Source organism: Pituophis catenifer, unplaced genomic scaffold, assembly GCF_029215685.1.
Source record: "Pituophis catenifer annectens isolate HBS135680 unplaced genomic scaffold, rPitCat1.0.hap2 SCAF_8, whole genome shotgun sequence".
NCBI classification, from domain to species: Eukaryota; Metazoa; Chordata; class Lepidosauria; order Squamata; family Colubridae; genus Pituophis; species Pituophis catenifer.
The window spans coordinates 12,206,165-12,228,851 of record NW_027256888.1 but is presented as its reverse complement, the minus strand read 5'-3'; the positions used below and the strand labels follow the sequence as shown (position 1 = coordinate 12,228,851).

The following is a 22,687-nucleotide window of genomic DNA, read 5'->3' as shown; positions in this document are numbered from 1 at the left end:
TACCGTTGGGAAATATAACAAACAGTATTCGGTAGCTGTTTATTCTTTGAGCAAATCCCAAGCCTTTTTATATCTTAAACATAACATTTATCCTCATGTACCGCTCAGTTTGTGCTTTTTTTTTTTTTTAAATTTGATTTATATGCCACCCTTCTCCGGAGACTCAGGGCGGCTTACAGTGCGTTAAGCAATAGCCTTCATACTTTTGTATATTTTTATACCAAGTCAGCTTATTGCCCCCACAAACTGGGTCCTCAATTTACCTACCTTAGAAAGGATGGAAGGCTGAGTCAACCTTGAGCCTGGCGAGATTCGATCTTACTTTAATTGCAGACAGCTGGTGTTAAATTACAGTGCTTAGTCTGTTGAGCTATCCAGGCTCCCTGGATAGCTCAACAGGTGATTGCAGGTGCTTGCAATCACCACCAGATTAGCCTAATAGGTTGATGGACGTAGGGAGGACGTAAGTGTGGAATCCATGATGCTACAATAAAGTGTTTTTGTTCATGTGTTTTTGTGCCTCTCTTACTACTGACTTTCCCTACGGATTACTATCTACCGCTTGCAGAGAAGAAATTGATAGGACAGAAATCGGAATATAAATGGGCTGAATTCGTAAACTAATCATTATTACCCATTTCTTTTGTTGCTATGTCTATGCCTATCCATTACATAGACTTCTTTTTTTATATATCTACGGTAAAAGGTCTTTCAAAATTCATAGAATAACAGAACAGGCTCACAGAGTTGGAAGAGACATTGGAGGTCTTCTAGTCCAACCTCTTGCTGAGGCAGGAAGCCCTATATCATTTTAGACAAGTAGCTGTCAATCTTCCCAAAAGCCTCCAGTGTTGGAGCATCCACAGCTTCTGGAGGCAAACTGGAAAGGTTGCAGTGGACTTTGAGGGTCATGCCAAGTGCAGGAATCCACTGGTATGGACCTTCTACTGGCTCCTCCCACATCCTGAAGCGGTTGGTTGGTTGGTTATTCAGTTGAAAGCCCAAGAAGATGTAAGCTGGTGGCATCAGAGCTCGGTGTCGGGGGCATCACCTTGGCAGTTCCTAAGCACTATGCAGGTCAGAGCTAATGCAATATAGTATATCTACTCTATACCAAGTGTATTCATTCTTACCTCTTTAGGTAGAGGTTAACTGAAATTAAAATGGAAAAGTGCTTTATTTCCAGACTGCAATGCAAATTGAGTAGGACATTATAGGAAGTTAGCACCCACCCCTCTCCAAGAAGAATGAAATATTCTAGGAAATAGTAAAAAGGCAGAATATTATATTTCCCTGGATGAGAAATGGAGAAACGTGTTTTTTAGGCAGGAAGTAGACTCATCTTAATAGCTCCCATCCTCCTCAATAGCCCACAGCAGACGTCAGCACTTAAGAGATAAAGAGATAGCTAGGTCTATTCATAAGCAAATGCCCTCACCCAAGATCCAACAAAGGTAGGATTAGCCCTCTAACAACAGAACTCATCACATGGCACCTGGGGAGATTACATCACCCAGCAAGATTCAACCAAGCTTGGGACTCAAAAGACAACCTACAAAGTTACCCCTGCATGGCCCCAAGGGAGTCTGACAACCAATCAGAATACAAGCTCAAATTCAAAGCCCAACAGAGGGTATAAATCTCTCTCTCTCACCCATGTGCTTTTTTGCCCAGGACCTCAAACAATGAGGTCCTGTCCACCATTATTAATCATCTTTCCATCAGCCACCATGTTTCCAGTCTCTTTCTTCCCACTTGAAACTCAACCCAAATGGACATTTCGTCCAACATGGTCTTGCTTTTTTTGTCCCAGGCTAAGCTACTACAAAAGGATTGTTAGATGAGGTTTGGGAAAGGAAACTGCACTGAAATATTACTGCCTGGGAGAAGAGAAGAGTGAGTTTATTAAGCAGCAAAGTCATGGCAGTTGTAATTTAAAATCGCACTACGCAAGGATAAATGCCCCCGATGATGGGAGCAAAGCTTGCAGTAGTTCTAGAAACAAAATATAAAAGCAGACATTATTAAGCTTCCTAAAAGTGTATTGAATTATAACAGGCCTACTATATGCTGTCTAAATCCAGAGATCCATTAAACACAAATATCGTATGTACACTTAATATGGTTAATTTAGATTTGCCTTATAGTGATGCATGAATTCAGCCATGGTGGATTTGTTAACCATGCTTGACAACTTAGTCTACTGTATGAGCTGCATTAATTGTATTTGCTATCAAACAAAATTAAGGCACCATAACTTTGATTGATGTACAAACACTTCTGGGGAAAAAAAATAATAGGAAGGAAAGAACTGTTATGGCATATGTCACTTTAGATCAGTATTTTTTGAACTTGTCAAATTTACGATGCGTGGATTTCAACTCCCAGGATTCCCCAGCCAGCCAAATTAGAGTCGAGAAGTTTGAAAAACAATGTTTTAGATGGAGAAGGCAAGCATAAAATATATATGAAGAACAAAGCAAACGGTGATTGAACCAATAACTAACATTTTAAAAACAGACACCCAGGTTCAAGTTTTCAAGACTTTCCCTGAAGAATTAGACCAAGTTGCATCTCACAATTTGCAGTAGGACTCAATTCAGCCAGAAAACGTAACTTTTGACACAGAGCTCAGATTTGCAAAAGAAACACATATTCATGTTCCCCACGGTCTGAAAATCCCAAAACACATTCAATTTTCAAATGGAAGCTTTCCCTGAGGAGTTAGACCAAGCTGCATCTCACAATTTGCAGTAGGACTCAATTCAGCCAGAAAACATAACATTTGACAAAGAGCTCAGATTTGCAAATCTTCAGGTTCAAGCCTGTCTCCTAACTTCAATGGATTAAATTCTGTGAGAAATAAAAAATAAGACACTATGGGGATCCTATGATGAAAATATGTCATCCATTCTATACCAGCCATAACTGATAAACACTTGAAGAACTGAGCAACGCTAGAATCCTCTGGACAATTACATAATTTTAAAATAACTGTATATTTTGTCTCTAAACATTCCTCATGAGTCTTAAAATATCTAAATAGATTTAATTTATGTTACAAAGCTATCATAGGTTTATTAGCTCTCAAGGCACCCTACTTTTATGAGAATGTTGAAAATTCAGTTAGAAATCTTCCGTTTTTTCTAAGAATTCAGGATTCCGGAATGTGATAGTTAACACAATTTTAAATAGTAAGTTTAAAATTGTACTGCAGACAAATGGACATATTATTACAATTATCTTTTACAAATAATATTAGCCCTATTTATCTTTATAATACTAATAAGCCATGACTGGTTGGGGATTCTGGGAATTGAAGTCCATGTATCTTAAAGTCGTCATGATGGGAAATCCTGCTCTACACCAAAGACCATATATTTTCTACATTTAATTTAAGCAAAAATGGCCCTTCATATACCCAAACCAATTTGTTGTTGTTAGTTGCGAAGTCGTGTCTGACCCATCACAACCCCATGGACAACATTCCCCAGGCCTTCCTGTCCTCTACCATCCTCTGGAGTCCGTTTAAGCTCACGCCAAATGCTTCAGTGACTCCATCCAGCCACCTCGTTCTCTGTCATTCTCTTCTTCTTTTGCCCTCAATCTTTCCCAGCATGAGGCTCTTCTCCAGCGAGTCCTTCCTTCTCATTAGGTGGCCAAAGTATTTGAGTTTCATCTTCAGGATTTGGCCTTCTAAAGAGCAGTCAGGGTTGATCTCCTTTAGGACTGACCGGTTTGATGGCCTTGCAGTCCAAGGGACTTGCAGGAGTCTTCTCCAGCACCAGAGTTCAAAGGCCTCAATTCTTTGGCGCTCAGCCTTTCTTAAGGTCCAACTTTCCCAGCCATATATTGCAACTGGGAAAACCATAGTCTTGACTATATGGACTTTTGTTGGCAGGGTGATGTCTCTGCTGTTTAGTAAGTTGTCTAGATTTGCCATAGCTTTATAACCCAAACCAATAACGGATTCCAAATAAAATATTTTGGATCTGCTGTGTCTTGCCCAACTTTAAATCTTTGCTTAGTTTTCAATCAATGATGCTTTGATATATACTGACTTGATCAGTATTCTTTTAGTAGCAACTCAGATTAAGAAAGTTTATTCTGAATAGTCCATGCATGGAATACTCTGAGAAATGAACAGGGAACATGAAATAATTTACAGAATGAGTTAGCCAAAATTCAGGTCCCTTTTATTATATTTACGATATAGTGAACCAATGACTCAACTTCTCCTCTGGGGAAAATATTTTAGTATTTAAGAGTTGTAAGAAAATTGATTTGAGAGTCTAGAAGGCACCATCAGTGATGTTTACTAGGACATCAAGGCCCATGGACACCATACTGTCTACTTAAGAACAAGATGCTTGAAAGTCATCTGGAAAATATATGCAATCAATATCTAAGTACATATAATTTAGCCAGTAATGATCAACCAACTGAAGTTTCTAAACAGATTTCAAATCAAATTTAGAAGTATAAATCAATGGAGAGAGTCAATTTCTGTAGGAGAGAAGCAGGAAAGTGTCTAATGAACAACAACAACAAAACTGAAGGCCTTTGGGATAAAATGCTGCTTTCATCCACTCATCATCTCTTATCTGGGTAGCAAAAATTCAGTTTTGTTATCACTATCACCATTCCTATTTGTAGGAAAGGTTGTTTGGCAGTTATTATGATTAGAGTGTGGCATTGTTGCAGAAGCCAGGAGACCGCAATTTTATTGCAGAATAGTAGTTTGGTTTGCCAAGGTACCCGTACCCACCAGTGGTGGGTTCCTCCCGGTTCGGTCTGGTTCGGCCGAGCCGGTAGCGGTGACGATATGATGTCACCGAACCGGTTCTTCTCCCCCCCGCCCTCCCACCCCCCCACCCACATTATTCTTACCTTTTATTTGGTCCCACCCCCAATCTATTGCTGCCTCCTGAGTCCCAGCTGATGACTAGAGGGGAAAAAACTGTTTAAACTCTTGCCGGGGGGCTTCAAAGGGCCGCCCTACAGCTGATCAGTGTTAAAAGCAAACAAATGAGTCGGGTCATAAGTGTGAGGACTGGTCGTAAGTGTGAGGACCTTCCAGAAATGACTCTGACCAGCTAGCCACGCCCACCTAGTCACATGACCTCCAAGCCACACCCACAAAATAAGCCACGCCCACAGAACCGGTAGTAAAAAAAATTAGAACCCACCCCTGGTACCCACCCTGTTATAGAAAATGCTTGCATGTTTCCCAAGGTGCACCACAGGTGGGTAAGCTGACTTCAACCCTAGAGAAAGACGAGGGGCTCTTCCTGCAGCATCACCCAAGGCCCCCTCCCTTCCTGGAGCTGCCTCACAAACAGGCATCGCAACAGGGAAGGTTCAGAGCCATCAGGAATCTGACAACCTGCACAGAGCAAACAGCTTGTCTCCCCACTAAGTGGTACCTATCTATCTACCCTGTTTCCCCCCAAATAAGACATCCCTGATAATAAGCCCAATTGGGCTTTTGAGCACATGGCAATAAGGCCAAGCACTTATTTCAGGGTTCAAAAAAATATAAGACAGGGTGTTATTTTTGGGAAAACACAGTACTTGCACAGAACATGTTTTTGAACTATTAGATGAACAGAAGCTGAGGCAAGTGACAGAAGCTCACCCTGCCATGCAGTGTTAGGGCTTGAACCACCATAGCTGAGACTATCTCCAGCATCATTAAACCACTGAGCCACCAGGCCTCCTGTTCGGCAGTTAAATTTTTTTGGGGGGGACTTTAACTTCTTTCACCTTAAAGTACTCCAGAGAATCTCTAGGGAAAGGAAGTAAATGGAGATGGGAAGGCAAAGCTGTCCGTTTAAAAATAATGAGGCAATTAATTTCTGGTCTGAGTTATGGACCTTGGATCTCTGAAAGGGTTCTGATGAAGAGGAAGAGATTAAAAAAACTTCTGTTGTCCAAGTAGATTCCAAGTGAGATGATTGCATGCTGTAACTTAGAGATATCTGGGACTTTTCTTTACAAAGGATCCAAATGAAGATACAGAATGGAATGACATATTAAGAGATTTTGGGATTCTGCCTCCAAAAGAGGAGGTTAAGGATGAAATTGAAGAAATGGTTTTACGTTTACAAAAGAAAGCAGAAGGTAAGGGCCTAGCTTTCATCAGTTATTAAAATTAACTTCCTCTCACCTCTGTAGCAAATTAGGCATTTAAATATGGTATGGTGGGATTCAGCCGGTTCGCGCCGATTTAGGAGAACCGGTAGTTAAATTGTTGGCTGGCCCCTCGCTGCCCCTTCCAGGAGTCCCTACACACCCCATTTTGACTCCTAGGTAAGTGCAGGGAGGCCTACTATGCCCAAAATGGGGCGTGGGGGTATGGTGGGACAGGTAACAAATAAAATAAAATAAAATAAATAAGAACACGAATCCAGTTAGATAGTCACTGAAGGGCCCTCTTTGTTCTTAATATTGTAAGAGAGAAATTGCTTGTAATTATATTCAGAACACAGGATGCTTACTTCAAGGCCTCTCAGTTGTCACAGATAAGAAGAGTCTACGTGATTTACACCTTGAGGTTAAAGTGACAGAGATGTCCACTTTGTTGTTTCAACAAAAGATAAAAGATATGCTTCAGTAATCTACAAAAAGAATTATGACTGTTTTGCAAAGAAACTCTGTAATGTCAACTAAAATTGATAAATGTATAGGACCATATGAACTGCTAACTTCAAAGAATCCTTTGTCTAGAAGGGTATAAAACCATTGTACCTAATTCCTGTCTTTGTTCAACGCTTCATGTACAGAGCCTTGAACCTATTGCACAATATATAAAATCTGTCTCTGATTAACCCAAAAGTTGTGTTTGTCTTATTAAATCCACAACATTTATGGCACCCCAGATGGGACTACAAGGCAGAGAACTTTTGTTCTACCAGACAGCCTGCCTCAGTGGGAATTGAGGCCTCCCCAAGGAAAATCCACTGGCCGGCCATTAGGACTCCTTTGAAGTCCATGGAGATTCAGTGAGGAGGTGCCGTAAACCCACTGACAAAGACAGGCCAGTCAAGAATCCTTGAAGGTTGATCAGACACAGACTCAACAAAAATACAAAAGAAAGAAAGAAAGAAAGAAAGAGGAAAAGAAAACAGGTAAGTATAAATCAGAGAGTTAAAGTCTCTCTGTTTAGAGGTACCTACCCTTTAAAGGGGTGGAAGAGTGGGGTTTGATCAACCTCCTGGGAGACCAGTTGGCGTGCTGAAGTCTCTGGAATTAAGTATTTAAGTATTGAAATTAAGTACTAAGTATTGTGTGTAATCTTATGTGTGGTAAGAGAAGAACTAATTGCAGTGTTATAAATTTTCTGATAAACTGACATTCTTAAACAGCCAGAGTTTACTGTTCTTCCCTCCCGGGGTTTAGCAGGCAGTTAAAAATTAGAGCCTGTCTAAATGGGAAAACAGATATGATTTGATCAATTTGGTGTGATTTCTGTTAAATATATATGTATATATATAATGATAGTGTGTAAATTTGAATGGAATTTAATTGATTGTGATATGTGTGGCTGCCAGCAAAGTGAGATGATTTGTGCTTGAGGCTGTGAGAGATATTTGCGATTATTGTAATGGTTGGTTTGCATGAAGTGGGATTTTTTGTATGTGAAATTGGTTTAAACAAGAAGTTGATTGCAGTGCAAATGTGAATGCCGGTGTGTTGAGAATGTGAGAAATTAGAAAGAAATGCAGAGGGTTGTGTTGTTGAAAGGAGAGGCGAAAGGAAGATGAGAATTCTATGTATTTTAAATATTTTTTTCCCTGTATTTCCCCCCCCTTCCTTTGGAAGAAAGAAGCAGGAAAAGGGTGGGCTGCGGACAGCATGTCTCTCTGCTGAGCAGAGAAAGGAGGGGGAAGTGGGTGATCGGCTAATGCTGTTGCTGCTAGGTCTCTTTAATTTGCATATGAAAACTTTTCTGCTCTGAATACAATTTTGATTTTATTTTTTCTGGAAATTTTTGGAGGTTTAAAAACGCTTCATTAAACCTGTACTCAGAATCCTGTTGTTTCGCCAGGCTGGGTTAGCAACATAATTTTAAATCGGATGTTTTAAATTTCTGAGGTTTTAAATTGAGCCGAATCCATTTAATATTTTTAATTATTTTAAATAGGTGTTTGTCTTAAACAAAATAGGCTGTACACCGCCTTGAGTCCTTCAGGAGAAGGGTGGTTCGTTTGTATGTTTGTTTGTTGTTTATTTGTTTGTTTGCTAGTAGCACAAGTTACTGCCCTTTTTGGGAATTGTCACAGAGATGAGTTGGAAATTGCGATGTGTGGTGGGAGAGATTCAGTGGCATTTTTGTCTAAAATGTTGGATTCTGCCTCAAGAGTATGCTTGTTTTTGTTCACTTCAGTTTGCGGGGAGATTAGATAATTGGTGCTGAGGAGCTCATTTGTTTATAGAGGGATATACGGTAGTTGAAGGAAGAGAGGAAGTTTTAAGGGAAGTCAGAAAGTTGCTTTCAAGTTTGTCTACACAGACTTGTGCTGACAGCGGTAGGAGAATTGTATAAGAAGGAGTTAGAGAAAGTAGAATTGATGGAAAGGAGAAGGTATGTGATTTGTTTTTGGAAAGTTATGGAAGTTGGCAGATTGAAATGTGGAAGTGCTAAGAAGTAGGAGAGAAATGGTGATCTGAGCAGGGAAGACAGCGTTAAAAATTGCCCGATCCAAAGAAGAGAAGTGGTGTTTTTCGTTGACAGAGATCAGATTAAGTGAACAAAGCATTTGAATACACTTAATCAGTGAAGGGAGTGTTGGAAGATTTGAGAAGCTCAATATTAAAAGCACAAGAAAATTCCCCTAAAGAAAATAGGCAGAAACTCAGGTAGAGTTCAGCCCCCACCTTTATCAATGGGCCATTAAGAAACTGAGACGCCACCTTATTTCCACAACAAAAGGAAGAATAAAAGATGTGTTTGTTTCTTGCTTGCCTTACTAGGAACAATAAAACTGATTCCAGGAGTTTTGAATTCAGGACGGGGAAAGCTCTGCCTTTCAGCAATCTTTAAAGGGAAAGACTTCCCCCCCCCACAGGAGAAAAAAAAATCACTCCTGATAGAAAGGAGGGGTAGCGTCTCTGCCTCCATCTATAAACAAGCAAGAATTAAGACAATTCTATGCAAAATTAATTGAATCTGGACCTTGGAGTTTGAAATGGGAGGGACATGAAAGAGGAAGCCTTGAAAATTTGAAACAGGCTTTAACCAGGGCTCCTGTATTGGCTTTGCCAAATTTGGAAAAGCCATTCGGTCTCTTTGTAGACACACACACACACACACACTCACACACACACACACAAACATTGAATTGCACGAGGGGTGTTGGCTCAGAAAGTAGGAAATTGATCTTTTGAGGGAGCCCTCATTGTAAGCACCCCACATCAAGTCAGAACTATCCTTCAGTGGTGGTTATCTGATTCAAAATTCTAAACAAAAATGAAACAATTTTAATGCAGCAGACAGATTTGATTTTACCTGCAGTTCTCAATTTGAATCAAGCACAGTTCTTAACGAACACCAGATCAATGGATCACCTTGGATGAGAACTTTATGGTGTTGAAATAATTGGCTTACATACAAAAACAAGACCTGATTTGGAGGGACACCCCCTGGAGACAAATTGCCTCAAAATTGGTCTGCTCAAACCTTTGAATTGTATTCATTAAATTAAGCTCTATGGACAGGGAGCCTGGATAGCTCAGTGGATAAATGCATTGTAATTTAACACCAGCTGTCTGCAATTACTGTAAATTCGAATCTCACCAGGCTCAAGGTTGACTCAGCCTTCCATCCTTTCTAAGGTAGGTGAATTGAGGACCCAGTTTGTGGGGGGCAATAAGCTGACTTTATGATGGCTATTGCTTAATGCATTGTAACCCTTAGTCTCTGGACATCATTTGGCAAAATATGGGTGGAGTCATTGGGGACTTCAAGCTATTGTACATGAACTTTTAAACTAAGCTATGATTGTATTGGGATATATCCTTTAGTAACATCAATTATAAACAAATGTGGGTTGCAGCTTTTATCTGCAGTAATGCTACAGCAACAGTGGTGTCAAGAATTTTACCCAACCTTGACAGATTATCATCATATGAACTGTTGTTTGGAGTAGTTTTCACTACAGGAAGCATATGCATTACTTCCTTGGAAACCAGAGACAAAGTATTGAAACAATATGTGTATAACCTGTCCAGATATTTTGAAGTTTTTAGGAAACAAGGACTATTAGCCCAAACACTACCTTTGAAGTTTCCAGTCCACAAATTCCACCACAATGATTGGATGTTAATCCAAACTGGACGGAAGTTAGACCCCAAGTGAACGGGCTCAATCTCATCAAGGAAATCCAGTGAAGTTGATGATCCAAAGGATCCAGCCACCAGTGGGAATAGCATTCTTCATCATCTGGACTATTTTTGTATTTTTTTTTCTTCTTAGGATTCAGTGGTTGCCTATGCTGTTTCCCAACTGAAAAGGACTACAACTGCTCAGATTCCTTTGCGCACTCGCCCAGATGTATTGGTTTTGTAATTGTGTTTTTAAGATCTTAGGAGGACAATCCTGGATCCACTGGATGAGACTGATACCAGGTGATCATCAGCCTTGCTGAATCACTCCGGAAGCTGATTCTCTACGCACGGCGGAAGATTTGTAAAGAGGACAACTGCCTTCACATTGTACATATACATATTATTAGCTTTAATATAACACTTTCTTACACATGCTAATGTTATTAGAAGTTTGGGAGTACGTTTTGTGGGTATTTGTTTTTCTAATCTTACTAGTAATTTTGTTTTACATATATAAGGAACGTTTTTGTGGTAGACCTAGGATTTTTCTTGCTACTGCTATATCCCAAACCACACGTACCACTAACTCTCTCCCTGACCCTGACGTTGTGAGCTACACACCACAGTGATTATGTTTTGCCTATGGCTTTGGACATTATTCGCACTAGGACTCTCAGGTGAACATAAAATGTACATTGATTCCCTAGATGACTACACTTTAGGTCAAGTTCACTCACGCCACAAACGCATTGTATATGCACGAGGTCGTTACCTTAGACCTAAGACAACTCCACCACCTAAGGTTCCTATCTTGACATACCCAGCTGAGGGGGGAGTAGATAAGGAAAATGGGCCTCTACAACAATTGCATAGAGGAGACTATATATCACGGATTTTGGAATAAGTCAAGATCTTGTTAATCAGTATAACCCTACCCTAGGTCAGAAATGCTGGTTATGTTTATCTGCTAGCCCTACATCTTATCATGCTGTTCCTGTCAAACCACAGCTCTGGGTTAGAATAAAGGCTACCAGAAATAAACTTTAAGAAGGGAAAGTGGGGTGGATGGAATCTGTCCAAGACCATTTCAACCTTCAGAATTTTCGCTCTGGTTCAACTTGAAGTCCAAATTAGATTTGTGTATCCTTTTTCCACCTGGAAATACTACCTCTCGATATGTTTTTTGAAGGACCAATTCTCAGAGATAAACAGAAGGACCTCTCACTGGAAGTCCCATTGCAACCACTGGCAGGAATGTTTGTGGCAGGGACTTAGGGGTCTGGACTAATGCAAGGAACTACTGAGTGCATGCCTTTTCCATAAATCTTCTTATGTGGAAAGGATGCATATTTGTGTTTACCAACAAACTGGACAGGAACATGTAACAAATCAGGTGTGGTCAGAGAAATTGCCAAGGAATTGCAGGATAGGGCTTCCAAGATAAGTCAGAGGTTACAAGCTTCTGACATGTGGTTTTCTTGGTTGCCTGGATCCGGGTGAATTAATATGGCTGTGGCAGACCTAGCTTTTATTCCTTGTGCAATCCCTATGCTGAAAAATCTATCAATAAGAGCAGTAAAGGAGATTCAAGTTGAAAAGGAACTAGCTTTGATAGAACATTTTCTTAATCAACTTGGTTCCTACCCTATGGAAGGACTTACAGATCCTGCTGTAGATCCATATGTGGAAATGGGACCAATGGAAAGATGGAGAGAATCTTCTTAAGACTTAGAAGAATGGAAACAATCATATATAATCTTTTATATGCCTTTAATTCTTATATTTTGTTAGCATTTTTATATCATAGAGTTGTTTATTGGAACTTTTTATACTCAGTAGTTATACTTATAAGTAAGTTGTGAGAGTTTATGCTTAAGACAAACTCTCAGAGGGGGGAGTATGGTGGGACAGGTAACAAATAAAATAAAATAAAATAAATAAGAACACGAATCCAGTTAGATAGTCACTGAAGGGCCCTCTTTGTTCTTAATATTGTAAGAGAGAAATTGCTTGTAATTATATTCAGAACACAGGATGCTTACTTCAAGGCCTCTCAGTTGTCACAGATAAGAAGAGTCTACGTGATTTACACCTTGAGGTTAAAGTGACAGAGATGTCCACTTTGTTGTTTCAACAAAAGATAAAAGATATGCTTTGGTAATCTACAAAAAGAATTATGACTGTTTTGCAAAGAAACTCTGTAATGTCAACTAAAATTGATAAATGTATAGGACCATATGAACTGCTAACTTCAAAGAATCCTTTGTCTAGAAGGGTATAAAACCATTGTACCTAATTCCTGTCTTTGTTCAACGCTTCATGTACAGAGCCTTGAACCTATTGCGCAATATATAAAATCTGTCTCTGATTAACCCAAAAGTTGTGTTTGTCTTATTAAATCCACAACAGGGGGGAGCACAAAGCACCCCCCCCTGCAGCCTGTTTTCACTCCCAGGAGGCTGCAGGGAGTCCTACTAGGCCCAAAATGGAGCGCGGGAGGGTGCGGTGTGACTCCCCTCCCAGTGGCCCATTTTTGCTCCCAGGAGACTACAGGCCCAAAACAGGGCGTGGAGGGGCGTGTGTCCCCCATGGCCTGTTTTTGCTCCCAGGGGGGTACAGGAGGCCAAGTGCTGCCTGTCACTCCCCCTGGCCACTCCCACCATGGCCACGCCCACCTAGCCAGTCATTAGGGCAGAGAACAGATTGTAAAATTATTTGAATCCCACCACTGTGTAGATAATACAGACTCTCTTCAAACAGCAAGGGGAAGCTGTTGCCTTGGGCCCCACACCTGCTCCCACCTGTTCCCTGCCACATGTCTTTTCACCAACATGATTGCCCTAGGCAGGGCTTCCATAACTCCCAAAATTAAATCGTCTGCAACATGGTTCTTTTTTCTTTCTTTCCTGTTATATTTAGCAATCTTCTGATTTTTGCCGGCCAGATACGTAACCAAGAGCTATTGCCATGGCTCTTACCCCCTGTTCTTCTAATGCCCTCCAAAATCACTTCCCTATAAAATATTGGTAGTTATTCTCTTCCTTATCCCTCTCCTATCAACTTTGCTCTCTATTATGATAATTTTTTCCCCCCAACTTCCACAAAGATGTGCAAGCAATGCTTTTTCCATCTGACATTCACAACAAAACCCTATAGGTCAGGGGTCTCGAACCTTGGCAACTTGAAGACTTGTGGACTTCAACTCCCAGAATTCCTCAGCCAGCAAAACTCCCAGCAAAGCTGGCTGAGGAACTCTGGGAGTTGAAGTCCACAAGTCTTCAAGTTGCCAAGGTTCGAGACCCCTGACCTATAGGTAAAAGAAAGGCAATATCCCCAAGAGAAAACAGAATCTCTGAAATGGAGAACAGTTGAATCTGAAGCTTTTCATACATAGCCCGACATTTCTCCATCACACAGGCTTTCAATCATGAGCCATTTCACCTCAGGACTTCATTGAATTGACTAGCATCTCCACAGTTCAGAGAAGAGAGCTGAGATTCGAAGCTGGAAAAATAGCAATTTCGCCTGCAGAGGCCATTTCATAAGTTCCTTCTGAAATGAGATTTAAAGGAGAAGTCCTCGGCACGGATTTATCCAATTTGCCTTCTCAAGGGGGAAAAAAAGATTTTGATTTGTTATCCACTTCTTTCCCAGAAATATTTAAACTGGGCATTTTCTTCTAGTCTTTCATCATCTTCTTTTAACGACCCCATAATCTTTTGTGGAGTGGAGTCTGGGCAACTGAATGGAACTGAGTCTTTACTGGCCAGATGCCCTTCCTGTCGCCAATGAGGAGTTTTCTTCAGCAGATACGTTCTCATTGTGCCCAGAGAGAGAAATATCTGCCTCTACCAAGGATCAAAACTCACAGCCTCCTGATTATGAGGCGAGAGTTTCACCTCTAGGCCAGCACACCACTCTATTTTCTTCTAGCCTTTGGTTAAAACCGCTGTTTCTCTCCATTTCTTTTTTTCTAGTGAAACCTTATGAAAAAATGAATCTGAAGCAACTGAAAGAGGCAGAAGATGATTTTGATGAGGAAGATTTAAAAGCTGTTGAAATGTACAGGTACGTCAAATTCTAAGGACGAAATGCAAAGTCACCAGTGAGGGGAAATAGATATCTCCCTAATCATCATCATCATCATCATCATCATCATCATCATCATCATCATCATCTCAACTTTTAAATGTTAGAAATACCTTTAAATACATGGAAGGTTAGTTCTTGGGCTAGCAAATATCCAAGCAACTGGCGCCATCTACAGCTCTTACTTTCAAAAATCCATTTTCACTGAATTCCCATCTAAATAATGTATCTGTTTGTTCAAATTTAGTGAGTACGTACTGTTCTCGTGAGTACTCTTAACCTGAGTACGTCCTCTTTCTATACCGCTTGCATCACAACTGTTGAGTTTTCCAAACCTCAGAGGAAGTTTTATTTGTCCTTAGTATAATCCCTCTAATAAGAAAAGCCAAGTGACTGGATTTTTTTCTTGCATATAATTATCCATACGTCAACTCTGAAAGAAACATTATAGGGCAGTGATGGCTAACCTTTTTGCCATCGTGTGCCAAAAGCGGGGGGAGCCTGAGGGGTCACACCCGTGTGTGCCCACATCCATAATTCTATGTGCACTGACCCCCCCCACATATGCGCATGCCCCCCCGCCCCCCACTTTTGGCATGTGACGGCACGGTGGGCCCAGTAGGCCCATTTTTCACCCTCCCCAGGTTCCAGAGGCTCTCTAGGAGCCTGGGGAGGGTGAAAATTACCTTCCCTACAGCCCCAAGACCCTCCAGAGTCCAGAAACAGCCTGTTTGCTGACTTCCAGTGAGACCAGAAGGCGCGTTTTTCACTCTCCCCAGCCTCAAGAGCCTTTCTAGGAGCCTGGGGAGGGCAAAAATGGGTCTTCCAGACCCCCCTGGAGGCCTTCCGGAGGCTGGAAGCAGCCTGTTTCCCGACTTCTGGTGGGCCCAGAAGGCCCGAAAATCAGCTGGAGCTGAGCTTGCGTGCCCACTGATATGGCTCCGTGTGCCACCTGTGGCACACGTGCCATAGGTTCGCTATCACGGCTATAGGGTTCTGTGCTCCTGTGGGGCTGCAGCCTAGATTTAAGTTATATTACTTTCCCTTTCATTTTAGAATGTAACTACATACATTCTTATATATTTTACATTGATTTTTTTTGTTATTAATATAATAACAAAATGCAGCAAGTTCTAACAGGCAAATTTTCAAAGAGAATTAATCTCCTATACTGAATATAACTAACTTGCTGGATTGTAGTTTGTTTGTTTTTTCCCAAATTGGCCTAAAAGGAAGGCCACAGAGTGTGTTCATTAACATCATATTATCACTAAAATGGGCAGGCCGGCCAAAATTTTCAACTCATTCTAGAGGACTATAAGAAAGCTTTAAGGAAAGTAGGGATGCAAATATTTAGGTTGTGGGGTTTGCCCTAAAAACAGCACCCACACCCCTAAGAAAAAAATACCCTATTTTATCAGGAGCATTTAAAGAGAGAAACGGATGTTTTAAATACCTGCAAAGTTTAATGAGCAGAAGTCTATGGAGATTTTCAGTCATTCAGGTCATGGTTGTCCCAAAGGTGCCTATTCAGAAGGCAACTGGGCATTCTGGTTTTTCCTTGAAGACGTTTCGCTTCTCCTCCAAGAAGCTGGGATAAGCAGAACGGAAGAAGCTTCTTGGAGGAGAAGCGAAACGTCTTCAAGGAAAAATCAAGTCCAGTTGCCTTTTGAATAGGCTCCTTTTAATGGGCAGAGTTTATTATTTAAAACTGATCCCTCTTGAACCAAACCTTTGTAGATCTATCACAGGATAAGTCTTATCCTAACTATTATTATTATTAGTAGGGGACGTGGTGGCTCAGTGGCTAAGACGCTGAGCTTGTCGGTCAGAAAGGTCGGCAGTTCAGCGGTTCGAGTCCCTAGTGCCGCGTAACGGGATGAGCTCCCATTACTTGTCCCAGCTTCTGCCAACCTAGCAGTTCGAAAGCACGTAAAAAGTGCAAGTAGAAAAATAGGGACCACCTTTGGTGGGAAGGGAACAGCGTTCCGTGCGCCTTTGGCGTTGAGTTATGCCAGCCACATGACCACGGAGACGTCTTCGGACAGCGCTGGCTCTTTGGCTTTGAAACGGAGATGAGCACGCCCCCTAGAATCGGGAATGACTAGCACATACGTGTGATGGAAACCTTTACCTTTACCTTGAACTGAAAACGGTTTTTGCCCACTCGGTGGTGTCTGGAAGGGCTCGCAGGTCTGAATTGGAAAGGAATGGATGGGTTACATGTTGCCCAGGCAACAAATTCAGATTCCCCATCTCTCTCCTATATAGTTCAATCACTGCATTTTTGAACTCTCTTGCATTCCCACCCTTAACAACCTTCATTTCTGAAAATCTCCAAGGAACGGGTGTGATACCTTAACCCTATATGTTCATGGTCTCTCTTCCCGCTTTTATTAATGGCTATGGTACGAAAGGTTTTTCCTTAAATTAGGAAACAACGTTTAGCAGAACTAAAAGTTCTACAAAAGAGACAGAGATATGGAGAACTGAATGAAATTTCTGGGGATCAATACGTGAAGGAAGTCACAAATGCGCCAAAGGATGTGTGGGTTGTCATCCATCTGTATAATGAAAGGTAAGAGAGGAGTGTGTGTGTGTGTGTTAGAACATTTATACTGTAAATACAGTAAGTCTCTTGACACCCTGATGTCATTCTGCTACTAGAAATGCATGCAGTGCAGTGATGAGTTTTTACCGGTTCACCCCGGTTCGGGTAAACCGGTAGTGATGGTGGGGGGAGGCTCCACCCACCCACATGGACATCATCATGGAAATTCTGCGCATGTGCACAAGCACCACACGCATGCACCCAGTTCTGAACCGCTAGCGAGGGTAAGAGGAACCCACTATTGATGCAGTGATGGGACACACATTGATTCCCTATTCCGCCACTTTCACTTTCTGGTGTGTCTCCAAATCTTCTCTAGAGAGGTAGAGGAACCTCCTAAGACTGTGATTTATTTATTTTATTTAAATTTATATACCTCTCTTCTCCCGAAGGACTCAGGGCGGTGGACAGCTGGAATTAAGATACATATAATATAAAAGTTAAAAATAACTAAAATAAATTAAATCGATCGGCCTCCCAATTTAAAACCCCACATCTATACAATTTAAAAAACTATCCCATAAGACCTTTTAGGCTAGGTCGGCTTGGTGGAATAAAAAAGTCTTCAGGGCCTTATGGAAAGTACGGAGGTCCGGGATCAGTCGTATTCCGGGAGGAAGCTCATTCCACAGGGCGGGTGCCCCCACAGAGAAGGATCTCCCCCTGGGGGCCGCCGGCCAACATTGCTTGACCGACGGCACCCTGAGGAGGCCCTCTTTGTGAGAGCGTATTGGCCGGTGGGAGGTTATCGGTTGCAGAAGGCGGTCTCGTAAATACCCTGGCCCTAAGCCATGGAGCGCTTTAAAGGTGAGAACCAATACCTTGAAGCGCACCCGGAAGACCACTGGAAGCCAGTGCAGCTCGCGCAGGAGAGGCGTTACATGGGAGCGCCAAGTCGCTCCCATAATCACCCGCGCAGCTGCATTCTGGACCAGTTGGAGCCTCCGGGTGTTCCTCAAGGGGAGCCCCATGTAGGGAGCATTACAGTAGTAACGGTGAACCTGTGGCACGCGTGCCACAAGTGGCACACGGAGCCATCTCTGCGGGCACGTGAGCCGACACCCAGATCAGCTCCACCGCGCATGCCCGTGTGCCTCCCGCCAGGCAGCTGATTTTCAGGTCTCTGCCGGGAGACGCGCCTGCATGTGTGAGGGTGAGGCTGGTCATGCACGCATACGCGGGCTTGGGGGTGCAGTGCTGCCCCACAGCCCGTTTTTGGTCCCAGGAGGCTTCAGGAGGCACCAAAGCAGGGGTCGCTCACGCATGCGTGGGAGGCAGGGAAGCACGGGGGGGGTCGAGCGTGCATGTGCGGGATAGAGACCTGTGGAGAGGCATTGCATTATGGGTGTTGGCACATGCTTTTGGCACCCGTGGGAAAACAAGTTCGCCATCACTGTCCTAAGAAGATCTAGAGCAGTGATGGTTAACCTTTTCGGCACTGAGTGCCAAAACTGGAACATGTGTGCACATGCACATGCATGCACCAGAGCACCGGAATCCAGAAGAGAGCAACTGGATGGTGCGCATGCGCATGGTGGCCAGCTGGTCTTCTGCGTTCCATCGCATGCATGCCAGAAGACCAGTTAGACGGCGTGCATGCACATGCCAGAACCCGGAAAGAGCAGCTGGCCAGTGCACATGAGTGTTGGACCAGCTGGCTGGCATGCATGCATGTGATGGAACCCGGAAGGGCAGCTGGTGACGGCGCACATGCCTACAGAGAGGGCTCTGTGTGCCACCTCTGGCACGCATGCCATAGGTTCACCATCACGGATCTAGAGGTTTCATAGAGATGTTTATAAAGGGAAGAGTGATGGAAAATCCTGCATTACAGTGTCACTGATGTAATATTGGGTGCAACTTAATTTAAACAGCCCAATCCAAGTTACCTAAAAGAACAGTGGCTATGTGTCACTGGAGAAACACTAAAAACAATTTCCAACTGGAGGAAATAGTTTCCCCCGGGGAAACTATTTCTGTATATACCAGATTCTTGCGGATAATAAAATATTATCTGCAGTTTAGTTGGGCAAAAGAGCCATTTCTTTAAATATGCTACTTCTCCATATGCAACAGACTTCGGTGCATGCATTAGGCCAGGGGTCTGCAACCTTAAATACTCAAAGAGCCATTTGGATCTGTTTCTCACAGAAAAGAAAACACCGGGAGCCACAAAACCTGGCTGGGCGTGGCCAACTTGATGTCACTCACTTCCACCAGTCACATGACCCCCCCCCCAGCCACGCCTACCCAGCCGGTCATTAGGGCAGAGAACCAGTTGTTAAAAAACACCAGGAACCACAAAATCATTTTGACATATTTCTCTTTCCCCTCCCTTCCTCCCTCTCTCTCCCTCTCTCTGTGTATCTCTCTACGTCTGTCTCTCTCCCCCTCTCTCTGTATCTCTCTGTCTCTGCCCTGGCCACTTCTCCATCCCCCATTGTTGCCCTTACCTTCTCAGGCCAGGCGAGGAGTGACTGGGAGGGAAGGGCAAAGGGCGAGGCCAGCCAGTGGTGGGATCACCTGATAGGGGGCCACAGCAGAGGGCCCAAAGAGCCGCATGCAGCTCTGGAGTCGCAGGTTGCTGACCCCTGCATTAGGCTCTTGTCACTGAGTGTCAGGCGCAAAGGATCAGGACCGTGTGCTAAATTGCAGCACAAAAGATTTATTCAAGCCTATACACAAGAATCTAGTCAACTAATAGTCAGCACTAAATTGATGCTAGATAAGGGTCAAAGGAATTCAAAGGGCAGGGGCTGGACTTGGATTGTTTGTAGCAAAGTAAGGACTCTAAGCTAATGACACATTTAACTCCACCTCCCGTTCTGCCTGATTTTCTCCTACAATAAGTCATGATTCATATACAATCTATTATCTATGGCGGGAGAACACATGAAGCTAAAACGTGCTTCTCGATCCTGTTATACCAAGCAGTTTACAGGGGGTGCCTGTGTTTTGCACAGCATGAAGAAGTCATTTAGATTGGCATTCGGCCTGATTGTCAGGAAGGGGATCCATTTTGGCATCTATGCTTAGAACTGAAAACAGACAGATATACTGGTATTTATAAACTGCATATGTGGATTTATAAGCAATTGACAGAGTTTCTACTAATTCATTGTTTTCAGATTCATCATACCAAAGATTATTATTATACGGTATATTTCTGTTGGAGATTAATAATCAAATTCTTTCTCCTCTTCCTCCTTTAGTATTCCAATGTGTACATTGGTTAACAGACACCTGAGTCTACTGGCCATAAAATTTCCAGAAACTAAGTTTGTGAAAGCCATTGCCAAGAGCTGTATTGAAAATTATCATGATAATTGCTTGCCTACAATATTTGTCTATAAGGACGGTAAAATTGAAGGCAAGTTAATTGGAGTTGTGGAGTTTGGTGGAACAGCACTTACGGTAGAAGGTAATATATATGTATATATATTAAAATAAATCCGTGAATTAGAGGATTCTACAAAGAGAGTCAATGCGATGTAGTGCTTAAACTGAAGCTGGTTTAAGTCAGGGGTGAAATGCTCCCGGTTCGGACCGGATCGCCCGATCCGGTAGCGATAGTGGCGGGTGGTTCAAAGAACCAGTAGCAAAAATCCCTGCATCCCCACCCCATGCCCAGCTGAGCCGCGTAATCATCAGAGGCTTTTTTTTTTACTTTTAAAAGCAGTTTTTCTACAACATTTTCGGCCGAAAAAATGCTTTTAAAAGTAAAAAAAAGCCTCTGATGATCGCGCGGCTCAGCTGGGATCGTCAGAGGCTTTTAAAAGCATTTTTTCTACAACCTCTTTGACCGAAGAGGCTGTAGAAAAAAATGCTTTTAAAAGCCTCTGACGATCCCAGCTGAGTTGCCTGATCATCTGAGGCTTTTAAAAGCATTTTTTTTTCTGCAACTTCTTCGGCCAAAGAGGTTGTAGAAAAAATGCTTTTAAAAGTAAAAAAAAAAAAAAAAAAGTTGGCCACGCCCACCCAGTCACATTACCCCCCCAAGCCACGCCCACAGAACAAATTTTACATTTCACCACTGGTTCAAGTCCACTCATAGTCATAGAAGCTCACTGGATGATTTGGGGTCAGCCAATCTCTCTGTCAATTTCACTTACCAAACAGGATTGCTGTTATGGGGAGATATGTAAAGAGAAATCTCCATGTAGGCTGCTTTGAATTCCTGGAGGAACAGTGGAATATAAACAGTGAGAATCTGTACAAATAGTCCTTGACTTATGACCATCATTATGCCCAAAATTTCTATGGTTAAGTGAGACATTCATTCAGCGAATCTTGCGTCATTTTACAACTTTGCTTGCAACCGTTGTTGAGTGAATCAGTACAATTATTAAGTTAGAAATCCGGTTGTTGAGTGAATCTGGCTTCCCCATTGACTTTGCTTGACAGAATTTCGCAAAAGAAGATCACATGACCCCGGGACACTGCAACCGTCATAAATATAAGTCAGCGGCCAAGCGCCTGAATTTTAGTCATGTGACCGCGGGGATGCTGAAAGGGTGAAAAATGGTCATAAATGCCTTTTTTCAGTGCCGTCGTAACTTCAATCAGTCACTGGACAAAGTGTTGTAAGTCGAGGCCTACCTGTAGTGGCTAAGGTGTTGAACCAGGAGACTGCCAATTTGAGGCCTCCCTTGTGCATGAAAGCTGACTGGGTGACTTCAGGCCAGTCGCACTCTCTCAGCTTAACTACCTCACAAAATCGCTGTTGTGGAAAATAAGAGGCAGGAGAATTAAGCATGCTGTGTTCAGAGGTGGTATTCAGCCGGTTCGGGCCGGTTCGCCCCAACCGGTAGCGGAAATCTTGGGTGGGCCTGCCCCCTCTCCCCCCTGGATCTATGCTGTCCTACTTAGGCACAGTTTTGAGGCCGGTCGCGTGCACGGAAAGCAGGCGCTTGTGTGAACCGCGTGCGTGTGGGGTGAACCGGGAGTAACATAATGTGGAAACCGCCGTTGGCTGTGTTTATGTGGGATAAATATATAGTAATAACCCTAACAAACGTAAGGTTCATTTAAGCTTGTAGTCCTACCTGACAACCTTATGCATTCCATGCTAGGTTCCATCCGACGTGAGAAATGATACCTCTGCATGAATGTGTGTGTAACCAGTGAGAAAAGGTTAGGCACATTAGTATTGCTGCAGTTCCTTTTTCCGTTTCTCTGAATAGGTTTTTTTTTTTCCGTTTCAGATCTTGAATGGAAGTTGGCAGAATTTGGTGCTGTAAAAACGGATTTAGAAGAAAACCCCAGAAGAGGTATTAGGGACATGATGATGTCCTCACTTAGAAAGGCTTCTATAGACGATAACTAGAGTACGAAGAGACAAATGCTACTATGTCTATGTGGTCAAATTAGTTTGCAATTATTGTACCATCTGCTGTACTGTCCACACTCAAATGTTATAAAGGCTTTCTACTCCCGTCCAAAATTTGATGTTCTACCCTCATTCTGCTCTTGGATGAACAAATATCCCAATGTTTGCCTGCTGGATTTTACTCTAGTAAGATTGTTTAGCACTGTAGCTTGTTTGTCAACAACTGCATTTCAATGTCGTGAAAAATACAGGCAATCTCTCGTTTTAAAGCCTTGATGTCATTGCTTTCTCCAAGATCTTTTTTCAAAACGGAATGCTTAATTTGTTAA

At 42.5% G+C, this 22,687-nt stretch overlaps 1 protein-coding gene across 1 annotated transcript; it reads left to right on the top strand.

Annotated features, from left to right (window-relative positions):
- The first annotated feature begins 910 nt into the window (after positions 1 to 910).
- On the top strand, positions 911 to 22,355 carry PDCL2 (phosducin like 2). Its single transcript, XM_070948941.1, has 6 exons — positions 911 to 976; positions 6,003 to 6,123; positions 14,307 to 14,397; positions 16,853 to 16,996; positions 20,242 to 20,450; positions 22,234 to 22,355. Exons 1-6 carry the CDS (start codon positions 911 to 913, stop codon positions 22,353 to 22,355), a joined length of 753 nt encoding a protein of 250 aa, XP_070805042.1.
- Positions 22,356 to 22,687: the final 332 nt, after the last annotated feature.

Excerpts from the sequence above, each read along its gene's own strand:
- PDCL2 (XM_070948941.1), top strand. The coding sequence starts at position 911 with ATGCCAAGTGCAGGAATCCACTGGTATGGACCTTCTACTGGCTCCTCC. Across the intron at positions 977-6,002 it reads CCCACATCCTGAAGCGGTTG|GATCCAAATGAAGATACAGA; the intron begins GTTGGTTGGTTA and ends TTCTTTACAAAG. Across the intron at positions 20,451-22,233 it reads AACAGCACTTACGGTAGAAG|ATCTTGAATGGAAGTTGGCA; the intron begins GTAATATATATG and ends TTTCCGTTTCAG.